At 58.5% G+C, this 23,162-nt stretch overlaps 2 protein-coding genes across 9 annotated transcripts in view; one reads left to right on the top strand and one right to left on the bottom strand.

The window, feature by feature from the left end:
- KCTD19 (potassium channel tetramerization domain containing 19) overlaps positions 1-5,471 on the top strand; it is a 51,668-nt gene extending 46,197 nt beyond the window's left edge. For all 8 annotated transcript variants that reach the window (XM_039502498.1, XM_039502500.1, XM_039502501.1 and 5 more), the window contains 3 exons: positions 976-1,130; positions 4,374-4,475; positions 5,337-5,471. In XM_039502498.1, coding sequence (XP_039358432.1) covers positions 976-1,130; positions 4,374-4,475; positions 5,337-5,435 — 356 coding nt within the window. In that variant the 3' untranslated portion in view covers positions 5,436-5,471. The remainder of the gene's footprint in view (positions 1-975; positions 1,131-4,373; positions 4,476-5,336) is intronic.
- Positions 5,472-7,419: 1,948 nt separating this feature from the next.
- PLEKHG4 (pleckstrin homology and RhoGEF domain containing G4) overlaps positions 7,420-23,162 on the bottom strand; it is a 159,999-nt gene continuing 144,256 nt past the window's right edge. Inside the window, 10 exon segments of the mRNA XM_039503354.1 lie at positions 7,420-9,294; positions 10,046-10,126; positions 10,627-10,835; positions 12,296-12,544; positions 12,621-12,737; positions 13,690-13,867; positions 14,415-14,585; positions 16,705-16,929; positions 18,359-18,448; positions 20,825-21,074. Of these exon segments, the coding sequence (XP_039359288.1) occupies positions 10,085-10,126; positions 10,627-10,835; positions 12,296-12,544; positions 12,621-12,737; positions 13,690-13,867; positions 14,415-14,585; positions 16,705-16,929; positions 18,359-18,448; positions 20,825-21,074 (1,531 nt within the window). The 3' untranslated portion in view covers positions 7,420-9,294; positions 10,046-10,084.

The raw sequence follows: 23,162 nt of genomic DNA, 5'->3' as shown, positions 1-23,162 counted from the left end.
GGGACCTGCATGGACCCTTCTAAGCTTAATTCCCAGCTTAGACCTGGTAACACTGCCACCAACCAGAAGTAGTGTCTGGTACACTCCCTGTCCCCCCAAAACCTTCCCTGGGGAACACAGATCCAAATCCCTTAGATCTTAGCACAAGGAGAAATTAACCATTCCCCCCTCCTTTTCCCCCAGACTTTCCCCTCCCTGGGTTGCCTTGAGAGGCTTCACACAGATCCAACTCCTTGGATCTTAAAACAAAGAGGAATTAACCATCCCCCCTCCTTTTTCCCCCCACCAATCCCTGGTGAGGCCAGACCCACTTCCCTGGATCTTAAAACAAAGAAAAATCAATCAGGTTCTTAAAAAGAAAGCTTTTAATTAAAGAAAAAAGAAAAGGTAAAAATTATCTCTGTAAAATCAGGATGGAAAATGTTTACAGGGTGCTTAAATTTATATAGCCAGAGAAAGCCCGTCTAGCCTCAGGTTCAAAGTTAGAGCAAACAGAGGTAAAAATCCTTCCAGCAATAGAAACATTTACAGGTTGAGAAAACAAACATAAGACTAACCCGCCTTCCTGACTAGGTACTTACACATTTGAAACATGAGACTGATTTGGAGAGATTTGGAGAGCCTGGATTGACGTCTGGCCCCTCTCAGTTCCGAGAACGAACAACCTCCAAAACAAAGAACACAAACAAAGACTTCCCTCCAACAAGATTTGAAAATATCTTGTCCCTTCATTGGCCCTCTGGTCAGGTGTCCGCCAGGTTTACTGAGCTTCTTAACCCTTTACAGGTAAAAGAGACATTAACCCTTAACTATCTGTTTATGACAGCTCCCATTGACCCTGGATCGGCACATGGAGTGTTACAGGATTCTGTTGCACCCATGACAATGCAGGCAGGTGATCAGTGGCCGGCTAAATGAAAAGGGCTGGAGCTAGCGCACTAACTCTGTATGTTGTGTTTGCCACTCTCCTTGTAGATGTGGTTTTCCTAAGTTTTGCTTTGGCACGGGAAGAGATATTTTATGCCAGGAAGTGCCACTGTTTTCTGACTGACATCATCCTGAATTCCATCAGGCAGAAGGATGCCAGAGAGATCACAGCCAAAGTTGTGAGGCTTGTGCACAGGCTTTGGGTAGGTATGATTTCCTAATGGTGCTGAAGCTAGGCCAGGTACTGAGGTGCCTAGTGCGTCTTTCTATGCCTACAGCCGCCACTTAGGTGCCACTGACATTTAACCAAAGGTGCCTAAGTCCCCATGGCACCTACGTTGCTGCCTAGCAGCTTTGCAAAGCTGCCTAAGGAGTGATGCTGCTCCTGCAGCTAATGAGCCCCAGAGGCGCCGAAGCAGGAGGCTCAATCTAGGCAGGGGAACGCTCATCTTGTCACTGGGGCGCGATCCCATAGGCTCGCTTTCACCTCCCTGGCCCACATCAGGCCACCAAGAGGTGGAAGGAGCGGCCGAGTGCCTGCATACAAGGCACAGGGAAAGGTAGGGTGAGCGTCAGAGCGTTATCAAGCATGAGTAGGAGAGAGAGACATGGCTGCTAGGACTTGGGCTACTAATGTGGCTGAGCTGGCTTAGATGCTAACTCCAGGAGGGGGCCCCGGCTGTGACCCACGAGCTGGAGGAAGAAAATCCCTCCTTGGGCTTGTGCCGCAGCGGGGAAGAGTAGAGACCCACGCTCCCCTGGGCCAGACGAGAGAGCAGCTGCGAGGAATCACACAGGCACATTTCCCAGTGGCAGCAGTGAGTGCAGAAGCTCAAACCGCCAGCAAGAGCCAGAGCGTCTGGGGCTAGAGCCACAAAGGGACCTCGGCACCTAACTGCCACCATTCCTGAGAGCCTCAAAACTCCTGCTGAGATGCTGCCTAACCCCGTAAGCACCTGTTACTGCTGGTTAAGGCCCCCAGGTGACTACATGTCAAGCCATGTGCACGCACAAAGCCACTGCTGTCCTACCACCACCAAACTGCTCAGCACCCTAGTGCACACCTAACCCCTGGCTGGATTCTCAGCCGGGCTGGTCCCACCCCCCAGCTCACCGGTGGGGCTTCAGCAGGTGGGTGTGTTTTGAGCATGCCTAGGCTGCCGGGGACAAGCACATTGGGCCTTTGAGGGCAGCTGTTTGGCCAAGAATACCCACCAGTGCCGTGGGTAGGACATGCAGCTATGGTCGGTTTTCAGCTTCCTGCTCTGGCCGTGTTAGAGCAGTGACTGGCAGCCACATGCCCCGCCTCCCAGACGCAGGCGCTGCACCCGAGGCTTTGGCGCTCTCCTGTTGAAGCCATTCCACTTTGTATGGGTGGTGCCTCTGCAGCCTGGTGGGCAGGGCACGCGGCTGGGCTGTGGCGTCCCAGCTCCAATGCAGGGATTTGAACATGGGCTTCTCCATGCCTGCTGAGTGCCTGGCTCACTGGGCTACTGGCTGCAATGGGGGGGTGGGGCTCTGGGTTTTTCCCTGCCCTGGCGCCCCCACCCCAGGAGCGGGCTCGGCTATGAATCCTGTGGAGGGAGGTGCCCAACCACCTTTAAGGGGCAGAGGGGTTTGGATTCCTGCTCAGGGTGCTGGGTTTGTGAATTGCTTTCGTAGGGGATGATTAACACTGCAGTTAGGCACCCGCGGCCGGCCTGGGCCAGCTGACTTGGGCTCGTGGGGCTTGGGCTGCGGGGCTGGTTACTTGCAGTGTAGCCTGTCAGGCTCAGGCTGGAACCTGGGATGTAGGCCCCTGCAAGGTGGGCTGGACCCAGAGGTGAAAGTAAGCTGGTACGGTCCGGTACGGTGTACCAGCAAGAGCCAGTACGCTGTGCTGGACCGCATCGACCTCCACGGCGGGGATTGAAAGGGCTCAGAGCTCCCCCTGCTGCGGGCAGCCCAGAGCCCTTTGAATCCCGGCCGCTGCGGGCAGCCCAGAGCCCTTTGAATCCCGGCCGCTGCGGGCAGCCCAGAGCCCTTTGAATCCCAGCCACGGCTCCGGCGGCAGGGCTGGGGCTGGGATTTAAAGGGCTCAGAGCTCCCCCTACTGCAGGCAGCCCAGAGCCCTTTGAATCCCGGCTGCTGCGGGCAGCCCAGAGCCCTTTGAATCCCGGCCACGGCTCCAGTGGCAGGGCTGGGCCTGGGGCTGGGGCTGGGATTTAAAGGGCTCAGAGCTCCCCCTACTGCAGGCAGCCCAGAGCCCTTTGAATCCCGGCTGCTGCGGGCAGCCCAGAGCCCTTTGAATCCCAGCCACGGCTCCAGCGGCAGGGCTGGGGCTGGGGCTGGGGCTGGGATTTAAAGGGCTCAGAGCTCCCCCTGCTGCAGGCAGCCCAGAGCCCTTTGAATCCTGGCTGTGGCTCTGGCGGCCAGGCTGGGGCCAGGATTTAAAGGGCTTGGGGCTCCCCTCAGTGGCAGGAGCTCTGGGCCCTTTAAATCCCTGCCCCAGCTCGGCAGGCTCGGGGTTCCCCCCGGCGGCCAGAGCCCTGGGCCCTTTAATTTGCCCCTGAGCCCCGGGGAGCTCCCAGCCACCTCTGCAGCTGGGAGCCCCTGGTTGATTTAAAGGCTCTGGGTCTCCCAGCCACAGCCGGTGCCCCAGGGCCTTTCAATCTTGAGAGGCCCCGCCTCTTCCGGGAGAGGCCACGCCCCCCATCCGGACTCTGGCAGTACCGGTAAGTCCTGTAAGTTACTTTCACCCCTGGCTGGACCCCAGCCCCAAAGTCTACACCCCAATTAAACATCCCCTTAGCCTGAGTCAGCCGGCCGGGGCGGCTAACTGCAGTGTAGACAGACCCTTAGGCACCTCACGCCCTGTGCGCATTATAGGGAGTCTGGGAATGACACTGCATGGCAGGGAGACGAAGGGGCTCTGTGGCTGGAGCCCTAGGTATTCAAGGCCCAGCCCTGGCGAGAGGCTGGGCATAGCCCCCCCCCACCTCTACACCTGCGGGTTTGCTGTGGGCCGGCCAGGGGTCTATGGCTGGATACGTCATTGTGGGTAAATCTGTTGCTCTTCCCTGTTTGTTTCTCAAATCACTGTGTGCCCATGTCAGCTAGGGCTGGGGTGAGCAAAGCGTGACTACCTGCCCCCAGCACTTTCCTGCAGTGACGCGGGAGGCTGGGCGGTTCTGTGAGCTGGGTTGGAAGCAGCTGATTTTCAATGGCCAGTTTTAAAAAAGTGTTTCCCATCAGACTGTGGAGGCCGAGTTGCTTCTCACATGTCAGATCTAAGAATGTAGCAAATCTGCCAGCCTGGGAGCAATGCGTTTTCTGTCCCCGTCCTGTACACATCAGTCGGACCAGGGACTACCAGGTCTGGATGCAGCTCTGCCCGGGAATAAGCCTGAGGGTCATTGGCAGGACCAGGTGCGAGTACTACTGAGACAAGCCTTCTTTTACATTAGACCCAAGAGATCACACCAAAGGAGTTTGTTGCTGATGTCTTGAACACGAAACCTTTTAACGATGACAGACACATTCGTGAAAAGCTACTTCGATGGGTGGAAGTAAGTACAGAGCATTCCAGAGCCTTGTGTTATTACAGAAGACAGACTATGCTGAACAAATTTACCAGCTTTTAGATTAGTTTGTGGTTCCCCAGCTTTCCTTGTGGGATGGTTGAACTAGGAGCTAGTTTGCAGCATATACTGATAAAAGTTTTACCGATGTTAATATTATTAGTTTAAAATCAGACCAATCTTTCAGATGGCTTCAGTTAAAGCAGAAGCCATTCAGGGAATCATTTTCTCCACCTATAAAATGGACATAATGATACTTGCCTTCTCTAGCGCTCACTAGGCCTCAGTTGGAGGATTGAGGAGCAGTTCAGGAAAGATGTGGACAAATTGGAGAAAGTCCAGAGAAGAGCAACAAAAATGATGAAAGGTCTAGAAAACATGACCTATGAGGGAAGATTGGAAGAACTGGGTTTGTTTAGTCTGGAGAAGAGAGGCCTGAGAGGGGACATGATAACAGTTTTCAAGTACATAAAAGGTTGTTACAAGGCGGGAGAAAAATTGTTCTTAACCTCTGAGGACAGGACAAGAAGCAATGAGCTTAAATTGCAGCAAGGGCAGTTTAGGTTGGCCATTATGAAATATTGCCTAGCTGCCGGGGTGGTTAAGCACGGGGATAAATTGTCTAGGGAGGTTGTGGAATCTCCATCATTGGGGATTTTTAAGAGCAGGTTAGACAAACACCTGTCAGGGATGGTCTAGCTAATTAGTCCTGCTCTGAGTGCAGGGGACTGGACTAGATGACCTGGCAAGGTCCCTTCCAGGCCTATAATTCTATGATGCTGTTAAGCGCTCTGCTGTTTCACTGCTCTGTATTATGGCTGATGAGTAACTGTTTATTATTCCTTTCAGTTTACACTGCCATTTGCATGGAAGTACAGCCACTGCATTGATTTACTGCTGAAGAAAGGGTATTCCAAATCCATAGCATATTTTGGCTTGGGAAAATAAGTTACAGGAGCTTTAATAAAGTTTGACCCAAACGTTTCTCACTGTGAAATGTCTGTCCTTGCGTCTGACAGCTCAGCTGGTAAATCATACATTACCTATGTGGAAGGTTATACAGGTCCCAGCTAAAAAGCCTGTCTAAGGTTAATTAAGGATGAGAGAACTAGTAACTTAAGCATTAGAAAAACCTTACACAAAACTTTTAGTTCACGCAAACTAACCAACTAAACCCCCAAAGAAGAAGGAAATTCAGAATTAGGTTAAATTTACCAGAAACAAAACCAGTTGGAAAAGACACGTGCAAGTTCAGGCCTCTGAATGCCTGTGACTGTCCCAGGAGAGATGCCAGCCTCTCAGCTTTCCTTGTGTGGGTGGAACAGAACAGATGTGATCACAGCCTGTTGGTTTTATTATATGTGTGTCTCTCTCTCACGTGGCCCCCCCACATACTGACTCTGCTGCTTGGCACCACCCTCACCTTGACCACAACGCATGGTAGCGATGGCAGATACTGTCACAAACGTGCTCTCATGTAATGACCTGTTTCGTGTGTGGAAATATCCGCCCTCTGGCTACACGAGTGATTGCCAGGCACGTGGCAGAGGAGCGCTGGGGGCTCTAGGGACCGAGGCCAATAAACAACTTCAGATGCCTCCACTGAACAGATCTGTGACCTGACTCCAGTTGGGCAAACTAGCGTGTGAAGCATTTTCTAACCACGCACCAGCGTGTTTGAGTAACGTCAGGCTTTGGGGGGAAACGCTGCCTCCGAACAGGCTTTGCGAGGACCAGGACGGGCTGGCTCTAAACGCAGACAGAGGGTTTTCCCCAGCAGTCGTTTGATACCCTGTTTTTAGCTCTTTGGAGCAGCCTTCCTAGGCTGACACTATGTAAAAATCAGAACTCTGAAAATGCACATTTAAGCAACGCTGGTCCAATGCATTAGAGCACAACTAGCTCAGCCAGGTAAACTGACTTCACCCCGTCCTGCGATGGGTGGAAAATTTTACTTTCGGCTCAGTCCTGCCGTAACGTTTTGGCCAGTATTCCTTTGTTCGCAGCGTTTATGGGAGCACGCGTCGGGCTCAGTTGCAGCCGTATAGCAAGGGGCAGTGCCTGCTGCTGGCTAAGGTGCATGTGTGATGAAGTGGGAATTTGCTAATTTTTTGTAACGACACCAAGTGTGCCTCAGTTTCCCCTCTATGTTCCATTATTACCCATTTGGGGGGAAAGGGTTGTTTGTTCTCCGGGCAGACTGGGAAATGTAAGTACATATTTCGCCTACTTATCTGCGCCTGAAAAAAGGGTGACCCTCCCACCCCCCACCAATGAAAAATCCAAGAAGCCAGTGGAAAACCCACTCACCGGGATATGACACCTAGCGACTAGTGCCCCAAAGGGAGGAGGCTTTCCCCCAGCTCTCAGCAGGGAAGCTGGGCACAGACCCCAGCTCGAGAGAAAGGCCTGGGTATGTGTGGTGGAGGGGGTTGGGGGCTCTCCCCTGGAAACATCCTAAGGAGGTGAGACAGAGCGAGCCTGAACAGCTTGGCTGTAGCAGAATGGACCATGCTTTAACCTTCATTTTTCGATGCTAACCTGAAGCCTTCTTATGCTGTGTTCCAGTTTAAACCCGCCTGTTTGGCCAATGCTGTTTGAGTGTCACTGCAAATACTTGCTGAGGTGCATGAATCCCTGAAGAGTGCACAAGTCTCTCTCTGCTGGACAGAGCTTCTGGCACGAAGAAGGAAAAGTGACGCCCCCGAGGTTCAGTCTCAGGAGGTGGTGAGGCCATGTGGCCTACTCCGAAGGAAGAGTGAGACTCCCTTGGACTGTTCCAAAACTGGGGGGTGGAGGGGATGTAGCACCGATCCCGTGGCTGCGTGACAATGTGCATTCCACATTCCAGCTTCCCGTCGCTCGTCTCCAACATGAATATGCAACACAAATCAACCTCATACAAAGAAAATAACCTTTATTAGGTCGTGAAATCAAATCCTGGCAAACCAGGTGGCAGCTGAACATTTCTAAAGATTCTTCCAGCAATGCAGAAACCTCTTTAACAGGAATTTCAGAAATTGGTCACAATGGTACTTCCATGTCCCCCTTGGTTTAACGTCTTTCCCTCGTTAGTGGTATTCGCTAGCACTGGTTGACGTACAAAGCTTAGAATTAGCTAGAGATTTTTACACAATAGGTTTTAAAACCTTGCCTGGCCAATTGTTTACCCCGCATTATTGTATAAAAAATGTCAATCTTCTTCCATTTTGACATCTAAGAAGGAATAAGACTGAAAAAGTGTCAGCTTATTAAAAGAAGATCAAAGCAGTGTCACATGTACATTACACGGATTTGCAAAGGCAAAGGAACAGGGCTAATATGCAAAGGCTAAATGGGTGCCCATGAGGTTTAGCATTTATGAGTCTGGGAAGCAGAGAACTGTGAATGGACCAAACCCAACAGCTATGTGGAGAAACCAGTTACACAGTTGCTGCTCCCTACTATCCTTAAGGCCAAGTGTGATGCGTGTGCGTGTTGCGAAAGCTGGGGGATAAAGGTTTGCAGCAATCGAAGAAGCCGTAAGTAAACATGCTCTCCGTTAGCATGTCCCCAGCTACATGTTAAATGAAAGTCTTGCAAGCCAAACAAGCCCACTTTCCTGACGGCGCCTACCAAGGAGCTCAAACATTACTGACTGTCCCAAGGGGCGCATCACAGACAGGCAAAGGTTGGTCTCTACTGGAATTACACTAAATTAAAGCTGGGGCCTTTACTGTTTTAGTGGCATAATAATCTGGGCTCCACACACTCGATGGAGGCTGTGCTCAGACATGGGCTCTGGCCAGCGCTGCTTTGATTAACGCCACCACATGCTAGGGCTGGGTATCTGAATGGGACTAGAACACACAACGCCTGGCAGACTAGGCCATCATACTCCATGTCCACCCATCTACCCTGGGCACGTCCCCTTTCCTTCTGCAACAGCCTCTCCAGGCTGCTGACTTTGCCACTTACGCCTCATGCTGTTAGATGCTGGGCTGATTTTAGCAGCAGGCCCAGGCTGCCGCCTGTGTGGTCTGCCACCAAGACACCAGCTAAGCTGGGATGGGACAGCATGTTCTCTACACCCAGACGTGCTGCAGAGCCAGGAGAGCATAGCTGGGTTGCCCCGCTGTACCCTGCAGGGCTGCTCCCACTGCCGTCGCCTTTGACCTGCTCTGGCATCTCTGCTGTGCTGGGGGCTCCCCACTCAGGCCCTGTGGGCTGTCGATATTCCCAGCAGCCAGACAGGGAGGTGGCAGACACTGACAGCTGATAGTGGTACTAAGGCAGGGAGCAGCTTAGCACTGCAAGCACCTGAAGTAACAATGAACCTGGTTTTAGTAAAACAAAAGGGTCACGCCAGGGAAATAAATTATCGCTGCACTCGGCCAGGCTAAGCCCGAGGGGAGGCCGTGGCTCTCGCACGGCCCTGCAGCAGGCAGCCCAAACGGCAAACGACGCTACTTTTATTAAATACCTCGTTTCCTCCTCAAGCCCTTCCAGAAACGCTATAAACTGTGCAGCACGAAGAACAGAACGAGTAACAGTCTGGACAGTCCAGAGCTTCCAAAACACTCTCGCTTTGCAAATCGCTATGTTACTTGTTAACACATTTATAAATAAGGACTAACTGCCCCTCCAACGCACCAGCGATGGTGTCGAGGTAACAGGGCGCTAATTGGGGCGTTCCCCAGCCACGTGCCAGTTCTTGGTTTGAGGAGCCTGTGGTTGTGCTTGACCATCTCCAGGAAGGCCGGCAGCCTCCTCGTGCTGGTCAGAGACGTGGACTCTTCCGTGGGTTCCGTGGAAGCAGCGATCAGACCTGGAACACAGCCCCAGGCAATGGTCAGGCTTGCTGCACTCCACCCGGGGAAGGACCGGGGCCATGTTTGTGTCGGCTGCTCTCAGAGACACTTTTGCTCAGGAGTGAGTCATGTGGTGTCCCCTTCGGCCGCTCTCCCCAGGCCGCGTGGGTCCGCGTCAATGGAGCTCTCTTGGAGTCCCGTGTGCGGCCGCCCTCCCAATCCTGCCTCTGCAGGACAGCTGCAGTCCCCCAGCGACAGTGCAGAGCTGAGCGGGAGCCTGAGGGCAGACAGGCAGACCCAGGCCATGGCTCAGGTGATGTTCCAGCAGGGGCTGGCCTCTCTAACGAACTCTGCTAACGAGGCCCTGTCTCCTCAGGGACAGACACGGAGACTGAGCTAGCAGCAGCCTGGGGGGAACATGGCTGACGCCCAGCGCCAAGGCAGAGGGGCTGGTGTGCCGCAGGCTGTTGGCAAACGGGAGACAGGGTAGTGGCTAGATGGCTGGGTCAACGCCAGCCTAAGGATCCTCACTGGGCCAGTGGCACGGAGACCAGACCCGAGCTAGCGCCCCGTGTCCTCGGTAAGGACTCCTTTACACATCGCCTCAGCTGCTGGAGCCAGACCCTGCAACGTGCCTCTAAGAGCTGGGCCCAATCTCCGGGGTTAGCCAGCAGCACCACACGCCATGGGAGCCAGGGCTGAGATTCTCCTGGCGCAGGGCACGGCTGCCAAACCCGCCAGCACTGAGCCCCCCCGGCAGCTACTTACAGCTCCGCGTCTTCAGGCAGAACCCTTGTGCAGAGGGGCTCACACGACGGTCGAGGGGCTCACGGTGACCGGGCCTGCTGTCTGCAGAGGAGAAGAGCCAGCGTTAGAGTAAAGGGCTGGCAAGTCAGAGGGATGCCAAGGAGACATGGTAACAGAACATTCCCACCCAGGGCTCCTTCATCCCGGCCCCCACAGAGCCCACCCAGCCCTTCCCTGGGAAAGGAGCCATGGGACACCTCCGAAGCGCCACTACTCTGCATGGCAGCAGCTGAAAGGTGCTCGGCGATGCCCAGGCGTGGCCGAGTACCCTCTGCAAATGGCACAGAGACGCTGCCGGGGCTGGCACGGCAGCTCCCTCCTCAGGGCGGCGTCCAGTTGCTTTGTCAGGATCCCGCAGCGCTGGGGGGTCAAGCCTGACTCTCTGGAGGCAACATGAGCTGTGTCACCCAGCTGGGTGGGAGGAAATCTCATGTCCCCGCCCTGGGTCCCGCGGGCGCAGCACCTTTCGCTGTGCCGGTGCCGCGGTGGTTTGTCTGGAACGGCAGGCAGGGCACGTGGGGGCTGCAGCTGCTTTAACTCACCGCAGACCTGTACTGGCTTTTAGCGAATTTGGGGTTCTCGTCCAGCGGGGAGGCGAGCGTGGAGCTGTGCCGAGAGCCCAGCGGCGGGTACACCGGCGAGCCCACGTCGTCACAGAAGCTTTCCTGGGGGACGCCGGAGACACAGCCGCTGTCGGAGCCACTGGAGCCGCTGCCTGACATGCACTGGGAGGACTCGGAGCTCTCCGTCGCTGGGAGGAGAGAGGGCAGGAACCACCCGTAAGGGACCAGGAGAAGCCACCCGAGCGAATCCCAGGCTGCACACACCAGGCTCCGTGGCGCACCTGTCTGGGCAGCCCATGGCCACACCACCCCAGGGCAGGCTGCCCGCAGGCCTGGCTAATGCTCACGGCCAAGGGGGCCGTAGGATACAGCACTGGGGATTCAGCAGGGGAGGGGGGTGGGTTTCAGCATGAGCCGAGCAGGGAGGGGGCCTTCGGAGGGCACAAGGGAGGGAGCCGTGGGCCCTTGGGTGATTAAAAGCCCCATGGCACATGCTGTAGAGGTCATGCTAGACACGGCGTCCTGGCCTTCTCCCTCCGTACATCTCCCCCGCCATGTCAACCGGAGACGAACCGCCTCGCCCTAGACCCTGCCCCACGTCGCTGTGTGCTGCTAATGAGGTACCAGAGCGGCTGCCTTCTGGCCGGGGGCACGTGATCCCAGTCTATCTGTGCGAAAAGCACTCTGGGCTGAACGGTGCTTGGCAGGGGGGCCTTGGGCGTGGCGGGGGGAGTCTAGTGACATGACAACAGTGGGGGACGAGAGCCCTGGGTTCAGTTCCTGATCTGGGGGAGCCTGAGCAAGCCACGCGGTTTCTCCCTGCCTCAGTTTCCCATGTGTGCAATGGGGCTAATGGCCCTGCTCCGCCTCGCCGGGCTGTGAGGAGAAATGCATGTGAGGGGATGGCGATGAAGGCCAGGTAATATGGATCCACTTCTTCCCTAGCGGAGCAGCACTGGCCCCAGTGCAGACCCCAGGCCTGTCTGAGAGCTCCCGCTTTGCCCCCACCAGTGACAAAGGTGACCTGCTTTAGAGCCGCTGGTTCAGCTGATGACCCCGCGAACACGCCAGAGGAGGCTGCAGGTTCCTCCTGCGGGTATCTCCGCTGAGCTGGGCACGCAAGCACAAGGGCTGCCGTGCCGGGGGCTCCCCACGACCTGATGGCAGAACAGGGGAGTGTCCCGCTGCCCCCTCCCCATGGGCGGCAGACAGCTCCACCCGCTGGCGTGTGGCGCGGGCGAGCTCTGCAGACGTGACACGTGGAGCTCTAAGGGGTGGGGGGTGGTCGCCCCACCAGCTCCTGCAGGAAGTGGGGTCAGGACTGAGAGCGCGGGGGAGCCCAGGACCCTGCCTAAAGCCGGCAGAGCCGCGCTTGGGGCCTGGGAAAACAGCCACCACGAAACACCAACAGTCTCACGTCGAATGCCCACGGGGAGGGGGGATGGCAGAGGGGCTGGGGGACAGTCCCCGCACGGGGCACTGGCTGTGAAGTGGGGCCCATCCTAGCCCCCCAGCAAACGGGGGCAGAGGGAGACAGGCCCATGGGAGATCATGGAGGCAGGGCCCTGGGCTGGTCTGCACGCGCGAGGGAGCTGGGTGAGGAACGGGCTGCGTCAGGGCTCTGCTGTGGCTGGCCGCTCAGACGTACTCAGCGAAGGCTGGCTGCTGGTCTCGTGCTCCTGCTCATCTTCCTCGATGAAGGGGCGGCCGGGGGCCAGCACGCCCGGCAGCAGGGTCTGCTCCAGGTACATGTGCAGGTTGAGGGGCCCGAGCAGGGAGGAGGAGGACGGGCTGTAGGAGGCAGGGGTGCTGCCGGCGGAGAGCGGCGTCTGGCTTCTCTTGTAGGGGTTGGAGTGGTCAAACAGAGACACCGCGATGGAGGCCCTCGTCCGAGCTCCTGCCACAAAACAAAGCCACGAGCGTCAGCCCCGCGCGCTGGCTCTGGGCGGAGGGGCAGCGGGGCTGGCACCTACCTCTGCCCTTCATGATGTAATCGATGGCGCGGTCATTGATAGCTGCCTCGCTGGGCGTGATGTCGAGAAACGGCTTGTTCCCTACCCCCATGGACACCATCTCCTGCCTGCGGATTTCTGAGGAGACAGCAGCGGAGCATAGAGCAAACTGCGGGCTCCCCCCTTCTCCAGCACAGAGGAGACTGCACTGACCCCCTGGGCCCCGAGCCCACAGCAACCCTGCAGGCTGCTGGAGCTCTGCTAGCGAGGCACCGGCCGGGCCCGGCTCCTCTGCCACTCTCCGCTCGCAGGACGCTCTGTTGGGAGAGCTGGCAAACAAGCGAGTGAGCCCCACCAGGACTGGGGCTCTGGCCAAGAGCGAGTGCGGGCTCAGGCTCTGGATGGAGGGTCTTCGGCTGCATGCCTGGGGGAGATGGTGCTGCCCTGCAAGCCCCAGCATAGGGAGCCTGCGCGGCCTGCTGGAAGGGACATTGCCCTAAGACTCGAGTCGCGAGTTCTCGTGGTGGGAATTTATTGTAATAGTCTTATGTGTGCCTCAGTTTCCTGCATGCTTTGCATTGCTACCAGTGCGGGGGAAGGGATTACGGCTGCTCTTAGGGCAGGCTAAGGACGACACTAGGAAATTAGGTCGGTACAACCACATCACTCGGGTGTGAAAGATCCTTCTGAGCTGGACCTGCTGGGCCGAGTTCCTGGTGTGACGCCCGGCTCAGGCTTGGACAGTGCGGACGCGGGTCCTGCTCTGAAGGAAGAGCGGGACCCGGGGTGTGTGTGTGTGTGTGGCACACAGAGGAGGCTCCTCCAGGAGATTGCCTAGAAGCTGGGGCGTAGCACAGAGCTGGGGAGCTGTCACCCCTGGCTCGGCCACCGATTTGCTGAGTGACCCCTGGCAAGTCTCTGTCCCTCAGCACGGGGAGCGGGACACAGGGAAAGAGCATGGGAGTGTCATCATTCCCCACCGCACGTGGCAAAGCGGCTTCCCAAAGCTCCCAGGTTCCCTGGGTCAGTGTGGAGAGCAGGGCCCCAGGGAGCCCCCAAGGGATGGAGATCCCAAGGGGAGGGGCCGCACCTTTGTTGCGGGTGGCCTGCTGCCACAGGATCTTGGCAATGTCCTTGGTCCAGACTTGCTTGGTCTCCGCTGTGCTGGCCTGGAGGACGTACGTATCGCTGGACTTCCGCCGTCGGAACCAGATCTCAAAGCGCAGGCCGCTGTCCCCGGTGTTCTCCGTCAGGCCGATGTCTGCCGTCTGGGGAGAGGGAACACGCAATGTCTGGGAGGCATGGGGGGGGGGGCCTACGGGGACGCTGGGAAGGTGGGGTCCTGGATCGCGCCCCCAGCCCATGCCGCGGAACACGTCCCGCCCTCCAGCACATCCCTGGAGACGCCGAGAAAATTCAGCCCCCTGGCCTGCATGACCCTCATGGTGAAGGCTGCTGAGGCCTGGCTCCCTCTTGCCTGGCAGTGCAGCAGCAGAGTCATGGCACTGTGGGAGCACCCCCGGCCCCCCCAATGCTGGGGCAGCCCTCTCCAGCAGCACAGCAGTGCCCTGCCAGCCCTGGCCCAGCAGGGAACACAGGGCCATACACTCATCATCTCCCTCTGGAGTCTGTCTGCTACACCGTGAGCTGCTCTGCCCTGCGTCCGTACAGTGCCTGGCACTGGGGGGTCCGGCCCCGGTCTGGGCTCCGAGGGGCTCCCGCAATACGGGTGGGTGACCGGCAGTGGTAAGAGTGTGCCCAGGAACGCCCCCCAGAGGCGCTGCTGTGTGGAGCACGCCGCAGCGGTGGCCTGACCTTGAACGAGCGCTTGTAGATGTACACGTCGAAGCCGCCCTCGATCCTCTTGGGCTTGCTGAAGAGAATCAGGTCCTCAAACAGGAAGACGTGTCTCTGGCACTTCCTGCGGCCCAGCCAGATGGTGAACTCGTCCTGCCGCATCAGCTGCCCCTGCTCCTTGAGGTTCACCTGGCCACAGGGAACGGCAGCCCAGTAAAGCAGAGCCCGCGGCTGGGACTGCTGCCCAGCACTACAGCGCTGCCGTGACTGCAGCAGGCGAGCAGCTGCAGAGGGCAGGGGAGAGCAGGGAGAGCAGGGACCTGACGCTTGAGGCAGCCTGGTCCCCGTGTCCCCGGCTGCTGGTGAGACACTGCAGCCAGATATGGTGGAGGAAGGGAATTTGCAGAGGGAAAGACGGGGAGACTGAGAGAGGAACCTTCCTTGCTTCACCCAGGAACCAGGGATCCCAAGAGAGATCCAGGTCAGGAGGGGTGACATTCACCCCATAGAGCACCACCTCAGCCCTCTAACTAGGATTTAAGTGGGGTATAAGCAGCACCAAGGCCTGGCTGGCCTTCTGCTTGGGTGACTGTCCCGCTGCACGAGTCCGGGCTGCCAGCCACTTGTATGGCAAGTCTGGAGGTACCCGCCAGGGCCCGTTCGCTCCCTTATCGAGGGGGAATGTGTGAAGAAGTGGGAATATTCTGCAGTATTTGTATGACTCTGAGGGCGAGCCTCAGTTTCCCTCTGCATGTTGCATTGCTACCCAGCGGGTGTAAAAGAGTTAACAGTGCTCCTGGAACAGCACAGGAGGTGTGTGTGTCACCTCCCTGTCTGGGAGGGAATGAAGAGAGTCAGTAAGGAACTGGCTCAAACCAACCCAGGGTCCAGTGAGACAAAGGGAAGGCCCAAGGCCTGAATGATCAACACCTAAGAGCAGGAAACCCCAGCTGGTGGGACTGGGAACTGAGCTGGAGAACAGGATGTCAGATGACTGGAAGAAGGGTTTTGGGGCGGGGGGGGAACTCAGGAGTGTGAACTTGGGGAGACAAACAGGTGACGGGAGAGAGCCAGAGATGAGTCCACCGCAGCTTGGCTGGTCCATCATGGCTTAGCTAGAGTGGACTATGGCTTAACTCCTGCCTATCTGAGCTAACCCCAGTGCGTTCAGGTTCGGTCGCCAGGTGATGGTACCGTGGTTTGGACAGGCTGCCTGTGTTGCTGTGAATACTCACTGAGAGCACTGCGCCCTGACGGGGGACAGCACAGATCTCCCGCAGGAGTCTGGCGGGGCTGGATTCGGTGCAGGGAGCCACGAAGAGAGACGGGGTCACTGGTGCCGACAGCCCAGTCTCTCAGTCTGCCCCGGTGGAACGGTGTGGGGCCTTGGGTCCCGGCCCACTACAGGGGCACTCCCAGCAGGCTGGGGCACAGACGCTGGGACTCTGTCACAGATTGTTACTAGCAGGGCCGGCTCCAGGCACCAGCGGAGGAAGCTAAGGGGCGGCACATGCTAAGGGGCGGCTTTCCCTCTTCCCTCCAGCCTTGGGGCGACACAGTCCAGGCGGTGTTTTTTTGCTTCGGCAGTTCGGGTTGGTAGAGCCGGCCCTGGTTACTAGGTCACTGGAGAGAGGGGTGGAGCCCAGCAAACCCTGTGAATGGTAATGCTGACCGCGGCTGGGCGGAACCTCCCCCACAGCACCACAAGCCGTGTCCATCTCTGCCCCCCGCACCCCTGCGAGGAAGAGCGGCTGAACTCAGACCCAAGCTCCGGGAGGTGGTTCTGTGGGTGGTAGTCGGCACCTGTCCCCACCCACAGACAGCTCGGCCTGGGCTCTGCTCCGCTGGCCAGCGAGCAGGGACGGCATCACTGCCACTAAACAGGGCACAACCCCTTGCACTCAGCCAGGACTTGCTGACACAGTTCAGGCCTGGTCTACACTAGAAAATGAGGTCAGCGTCTGCCCTGAGCAACGCAGATAAGCCACCCTAAGTCCCCATGTGAACAGTGCGAGGCTGACAGGAGAGTTCTTCCACGGCCCTTGCTGCCGCCCCTGGGGAGGGGGAATGCCTGTGCCAACGGGAGAGTCCCACTTCGCAGCAACCGCTCAACTCATGGAGTCCTTGACCGCAGCATAAGGGGCTCAGCACCTCCTCCCAAGGCCATGTCCTCTGCAAGGCCCAGGTGGGCTTTGGGATCCTGTCCCCCATACGGTGCTACGGGGCAAGTCCCAGCGTCTGCCGGGGGCCGGGTGTGCATGTGGAGGGAAGAATGACCCCCCATCCAGGGAGAGGGCCCCACACGTACATCACAATCTCGGATGGCGTCCATGGCTAGCAGGTCGTTGCCGTGCCGAAGCTGGAATTTCACCATCTCCTCTGCTGCTCGGAGGTAGCCCAGCTCCTGCTCCTGGGCCTCGCTGCACTCCTTGATCAGGTCCTTCAGCAGCAGGGCGTATTTACTCATGCGCTGGATGGGTTTCAGCAGGTAGGAGGCGAGATCCATTTTATCCCCCAGTTGCACCTGCTTGAACTGAGACCCCCCGAGAAAGCTGATCAGCAGAGCGGTGTGTGTGAGCAGCCGCTGTTCCTGGGGAGTGGCAAGGCCTCCGCTGCCCCAAGCCCTGGGACTGGGGCTAATGGCTCGCTGGGTTTGCCAAACATTCGCCACCGGAGCCTCCTGCTCACTAGGGCTCTGTAAGCTCCGGGAAGGAGCGGAGCCAGGACGTGCAGAGGAGGAAGCAGCAGGGCCGGTGCAAGGATACTGTGCACCCCAGGCAAAACTTCCACCTTGTGCCCCGGTCTCTCCCCTTGCACATCCGTCCCAATGAGCCTTTATAGACCCCAGGGGCAGCCTGCCCAGGGGCTGCTCCCCAGACCAGGTTCCCCCCTCCCCGCCCCCATGAACTCCCCTGGAGCGTGCACAGCCCCGCTGCGAGCCCTCCCCTCCCCACCCCACCCCGGCGGCCCCCGCCCTGAGTCCAGTCACTGGCTTTGCCAGGCTTGGGCTGCTGCAGCGGCTTGGCAGGGAGGAGCCGCCTACGGGAGGCGCCAGAGAGCCAGAGCGTCCTGCTTGCGGCAGCAGTGAGCCCCAGCCATGGAGGAGCCGGCGCGGCGCAGGGGGGCAGCAGCCCTGCAAAGGCCGCGGTGCTGCTAGCGGGGAGCAGCCGCGCCCCCCACCCCTCCTGCCCAGGCTGAGGCCCGGCGCCCCCCCTCCCGGGGGCTCCTGCAGGCTGCAGTGGATGCATGCGGGCGGCAGCCCTCCTGCGCCCCCCGGCTCCGCCCTCGCTGTGCTTGGGCTCTGCGGCTCCCGGGCATGTGAGCCGCCGCCACCGTCGGGGCAAAGGGCCCTGAGCTTACTCTGGGAGGGGCAGCGGCGGCAGCCGCTCACCCTCCCAGGAGTCACAGAGCCCAAGCGCAGCGAGGGGGGAACCGGGGGGCGCACGGGGGCCGGCGCCCGCATGCATCTGCTGCAGCCTGCAGGAGCCCCCGGGGGGGAGGGGCGCAGCCTGGGCAGGAGGGGTGGGGGCGCCACCACCTTTGCGGGGCTGCTGGCCCCCTGCGCCGCGCCGGCTCCTCCATGGCTGGGGCTCGCCGCCCCCGCAAGCCGACGCTCGGGCTCTCCGGTGCCTCCGGAAGGCGGCTCCTCCCTGCCGAGCCAGGGCACTGCTTTTTGGCACCCCCAACCACTTAGCGCCTGAGGCCACCGCCTAGTTCGCCCAGTGATTGCACCGGCCCTGGGAATCAGTTGTTTGCAGGACACCTTTCCAAGGCAGAGTACTCTGCATCTCAGCCCCCTTCCCACTTGGCTCCTCACACTGTGTGAGCCAGGCAATTCCAGGAGATAGCACCCTGTGTCCTCGACAGGGGCTAGGTTTCTTTAAGCAGATGAGGGAGGGACCCAATCCCAACCCCAATGAACCACGGAGCCCTGATCTGGGCTCAGGGCACAGGGGATTTACCTTAAAGAACGTGTTCCCGTGGCTGGCCAGCAGCGAGTCGGATTTGGGTTTGTTTTTGCTGTATAATGCGTACATCCCAAACTGATCCTTCTGCAACAGAAACAAACACCCCTGAAGGACCCCTACGCAGTCCGGGACTGCGGCTGTCACCCGAGGTAATGCCAGCCCTGTTGTCAAGTGACCCCGTTTCCTTTGCAGAGAATTGCTGCAGAGAGTCTGCAAACCAACTCCCCCGGGCCCCAGACTTTAACTGGCTACACTGGGCCTGTGCACATGGGAACTGGGGAGGACGACTCTCCCTATGGATTTCTGGGACCTCGCCAGGAGCCCTGGGTAACTCCTTCAACTCCATGTCAGCATTGCGGCAGACAGGGTTGTTTGCTGGTTCCCCCCCAGGATCTTCCTTCTGCTCCTTGCCTGGGAGTCCCTGTGGGCTGTATGGCCTGCAGACCCTTACAGCGACCGCTGAACGTGACCGTAAAGAGACACTGCAGCTGGCGTTCCCGGCCTGGTGTCCTGCCACAACTCTGCTTTAGAGCCAAGGCTCCCTGCCCCTCTCCCGCATCCAAGAGTCGAGGATCTTTGTACTTAGGGTATATCTCCATTGCAATTAAAAACCCACGGCTGGCCCGTGCCAGCTGACTCGGGCTCCCGGGCCAAGGGGCTGTTTAATTGCAGTTTAGACTTTGGGTTTGGGCTGCAGTCTGAGCTCTGGGCTCCTTCCACCTCGCAGGGTCCTAGAGCCCAGGCTCCAAGCCAAGCCTGAAAGTCAATACTGCCATTAAACAGCCCCGGGAGCCCGAGTCAGCTGGCACGGGCCAGCCGCGGTGTCTACGCGCAGTGTAGACGTACCCTGAGAGACCACCTGCTCCTGCAATTCCTTCCCCATCTGCCATCACAAATGGAGCACGAGTCACAGGGGCTGATGGACTCTAAGGAGCAAAGATCCTGTTGCCCTGGAAATGTCCCTTAACAGTCAGGAACAACGGGAGAAAAATGCAGCATCTGCTCTTCCCCAGTCCCGGCGGAGCTGCCTTGAGCGCAAGCTGCCTGCTGCATCCTGGCCGCCTCCGCTCATAAGCCCAGAGGATTTGTTGCCTGGAGGTGGTTTTGCTGGTGAACTGGGAGCAGAACCAGGCCTCGGTCTGAGCAGGAAGGGGCCAACACGCCTGCTTCTCCCATGGTCTGTGCTGGGACGGTGGGCGTAACATCAGAAAAGCCAGCACAGGCCATACTGGAGCTCTCAGCAGAACTGATGAGAGTCCCCTGGCCACGTCCGCATTACAGTCCCCAGGCCTGGATTGTCCTACTGTGCTCCGGGGCCCTGGCCTCCAGGAAGTGGCCAGGAAGTGTTCTCGACTCTGCCCTCTGATGGAGCTTTCAGGGCCGGCCAGTGTACAAAGCTCCTATTCCCTCCCATGCTGCAGGAGCCAGGCAACAGGCCTTAGGAAGCCTGTGGGTCTGGGGGCCCGGCCCAGCCATCACCCCCGGGTCGGGCGTCCTGGGGAACACCAGGGACTGTGTGTATGCGGGGGAGAGATGTTCATTCAACGGACAGAAAATGCCGAGGAGAGAAGTGCTAAAAGGGGAGCGTAAGTAGTGAGCACACAGCAGAGCCTAGGAAATCAGCCCAGGGCAGGTCTCGTCGCTCCCTCGGGTACAGGGGCCAATGCACGGCTCTGCCGGTCTCAGGGCCCTGCCTCTCTTGCGGGCACCGCACCTCACCTTGCCAATGCTTCCCCAGACTGCGGCCCCTCCCCACTCCCCAGCCCCTGCTGAGGCAGCTGGGCCGTGCCTTGGGGACCCTGTCGTATTGGCCCTGGCTGCATGAATGTGCACTGCTCCTTCCCTGTATGATCACAAGCAGGGGCGGCTCTAGGATTTGCGCCGCCCCAAGCAGGGCGGCACGCCGCGGGGAGCGCTCTGGCAGTTGCTGGTCCCGCGGCTCCGGTGGACCTCCCGCAGGCACGCCTGCGGATGCTCCACTGGAGCCGCGGGACCAGCGGACCCTCTGCAGGCACGTCTGCAGGAGGTCCACCGGAGCCGCCTGCCGCCCTCCCACGGGACACCGCCCCAAGCGCGCGCTTGGCACGCTGGGGTCTAGAGCCGGCCCTGATCACAAGGCCACGTGTCTCTTACACGCCTGGGAGCAGGCTCTAGCCACTCGCTGTGTTAACAAGACACAACTCCTTCCAGAGCAGCACGTTCATTTCCCTCCCAGCTCCGCAAGCTCAGCTGGGCTTTGGGGGCGAGGCTTGTAGCAGGAGCCTGGGCTGCTCTGAAGGCATGACTCCGGAGCTCAGTGTCCCGGTCCAACACGGGCCGGCTCCGGGGCTGACGCCCAGGGACAGGCTCTGCAGTAACCCCTGCTCTGAGCAGAGGGCTCCAGCAAGCAGACTGCACAGCCAATGGCCCCTTTCACGGCCCAGCCCGGGGCAGGACGGCCAGGCGGGCGCGGGTGCTTACGTGTCTGAGGAAGCCGTGGCTGACGCGCAGCGGATGGTTACAGCAGCTCTCCAGTTCCCGCAGGAAGTACTGGCTGTGAAAGTCGTAGAGCTTCTCTAGGTTCCCGAAAATGACGCTGCGCTTCCCTCTCAGGTCCTGGGGCAGGTCCAGGCGCTCCATCTCGGGGAAGTAGCTCTCGATGATGTAACACAGAGACCGCACGTACTCCCGCTCCGTGGTCACCATCTCGTCGATGATGTGCCGCAGTTTGCTGCAGAGGCAGAAAATCTCAGTCGGGAAGGGGAGACTGGCTCTGGTACAGGCTCTGCAGGCACACAGGTGCCTGGGCTCGGCTCCGCCAGCCGGGGCGGCATCAGAATCTCTGCTTTCATTTGCAAACATTCTGTTTCCTGCCCTGCTAACGGGGAAGGACAGCGGGACAGCATGGCTCCTCGGGAAGCAGCTCACCGAGTACATGCCAGGCTGGTCACGAACAGGGAGGTAAGAAGGTGCAAGATACTGGACATGCACGTGGGGGTGCTGGAGGGAGTACAGCCGTCTTAACAGCCTTTCCTGCTACACCCCCACCACCTCTGTGGGAAAGGTTCTCCCCACTCCCCCTGCGCACAGGCGGCCTACCTTGCCATGGGCAGCACCGTCGGGCTGGCCCAGGACAGATGGCTGCCACAGTCAAGTGACTAGAAAGGCAAAGGGAAGCCCTCAGGGCCCCAGGGTGCAGGAGGGCGTCACACAGACCATGGGAAGCTGCTCTTGGGGAGAATGATCCAAAAGGCCCCTCCGTGGGAACAGTGCCCCGGAGAGCCATGGGGGACCCAGCCATGGCTTCCTGCTCATGGCATCCCAGCCCCGAGCAGGGCGGGGTGGGGCTGTCTACATGTCTATCCTGTGACCACCTACACCACTGCTCACGCCTGGCCAGGAAGATACTAACCACCTGAGGCCTGGGGGCTTGGCTTGTGTGCTGCATAGCCAGCAGGGGGCAGAGGTGTTGGCAGGTCCCTTCTCTGCGTCCCAAGGGGACTGGGATATGGAGAGACTCTTTCCTTTGGGGGCAGGTGCAGCTGGCTTTTAGCTGAGAAGCTTCTGCTATTTGATTTAACTTTCAGTGGGAAATTAATTCCTTCCTGCCTGCTTCACCCTCATCCCCACCCCTTTCCCTTGCTGCAGCACCTAGGTGGGTATCCAGAAGGGAGCAGCAAAAAAACCCAACAGGACCCTGCAACCGACGCCCTCAACAGGGGTCATACTCCCAGCTGGTTGCTCCTTCCAGCCTGCACCCCTCAGCCTTCGCCTCTTTCCCAGCAGCAGCTCCAGCATTGCCTCGCAGAGTCAGTCAGTCAGTTGTTTGCCTGGCCACAGCCCCAAGGAACTGCTCTGAGCACTCCGCAGGGCCTCTGGGATTGCTCCATCTCCTTCCCACGGACATTGCCCTTCAGCTCCAGCACCCTTTAGGGGAACAGCCTACCAGCCGAGCGCCAGGCAGAATAGGAGGTCTGCCACCTCTGCCAGAGGCAGCTAAGATCCTCCCCTTTGGCCTTGGCTGCTGCAGTAGCAAGACATGCTGCACGTACGTGGCAGGGCTGGCAGTGGACCAGGGCACCCTGAACCACTTTGGGATGACCCAGATCCTGAGCCCCCTTCCTCAAGTGACGGAGTACAACCCTGTGTTCACACCCTACACGCTACAGTAATAATCTCTGTACAAGCCATGCCCTGAGAGGTGTCATTGGAAACTCATAACTTGCTGATCAGCAGTATCATGGCAAAGCGCCTATAGCCACATTATATGTAAAGTTATGGACATAAGCTGAAATCAGCTGACTGAAGAGTGTTTCCCAGGTAAGTCTGGGGAGTGGTTAACCCAGTTTCTCAAAGACAAAGGGGCGAGCTGACGTCCCAGCCAGGGGACAACAAAGCTAATGGGCCATTTCCTACCAAATGGCCAGTCTTTGACCAAAAACGGGGTCAGGGGCCGAACGATCTACATCTTAGCAAAGCACCTGCACGGGGTCTCCTTTGTGTAGCAGGCCGCCTGGCTCCTGGTGCTCAGCTTGAAATGCTTTTCAAAGAGGGACTAAACACCTCTAAAAAGGAGGGGCAAACCCCCCAGGCTCCCCTCTCTCTCCCTGCCCATCTCATTCGCTGTCCCTGCGAAGACAAAGGGAGCAGCCTGCTGGACTCCGGGGGAGGGGGCCTGACCCAAGGAGTTTGGTCAGTATTGCTGTGGGAAGCACGTGGTGAGAAACTTTGCTTGAATCTAATGTTGTTTGTTCAGTTAGGCACTAGGAAGAGTTTTATCTTTATTTTTTCTTGTAACCATTTCGGACTTTTATGCCTC

This window comes from Mauremys reevesii, linkage group 16 (genome assembly GCF_016161935.1).
Source record: "Mauremys reevesii isolate NIE-2019 linkage group 16, ASM1616193v1, whole genome shotgun sequence".
NCBI classification, from domain to species: Eukaryota; Metazoa; Chordata; order Testudines; family Geoemydidae; genus Mauremys; species Mauremys reevesii.
Note: the sequence above shows the minus strand (reverse complement) of the source record. Positions and strands in the feature narration are given on the sequence as shown.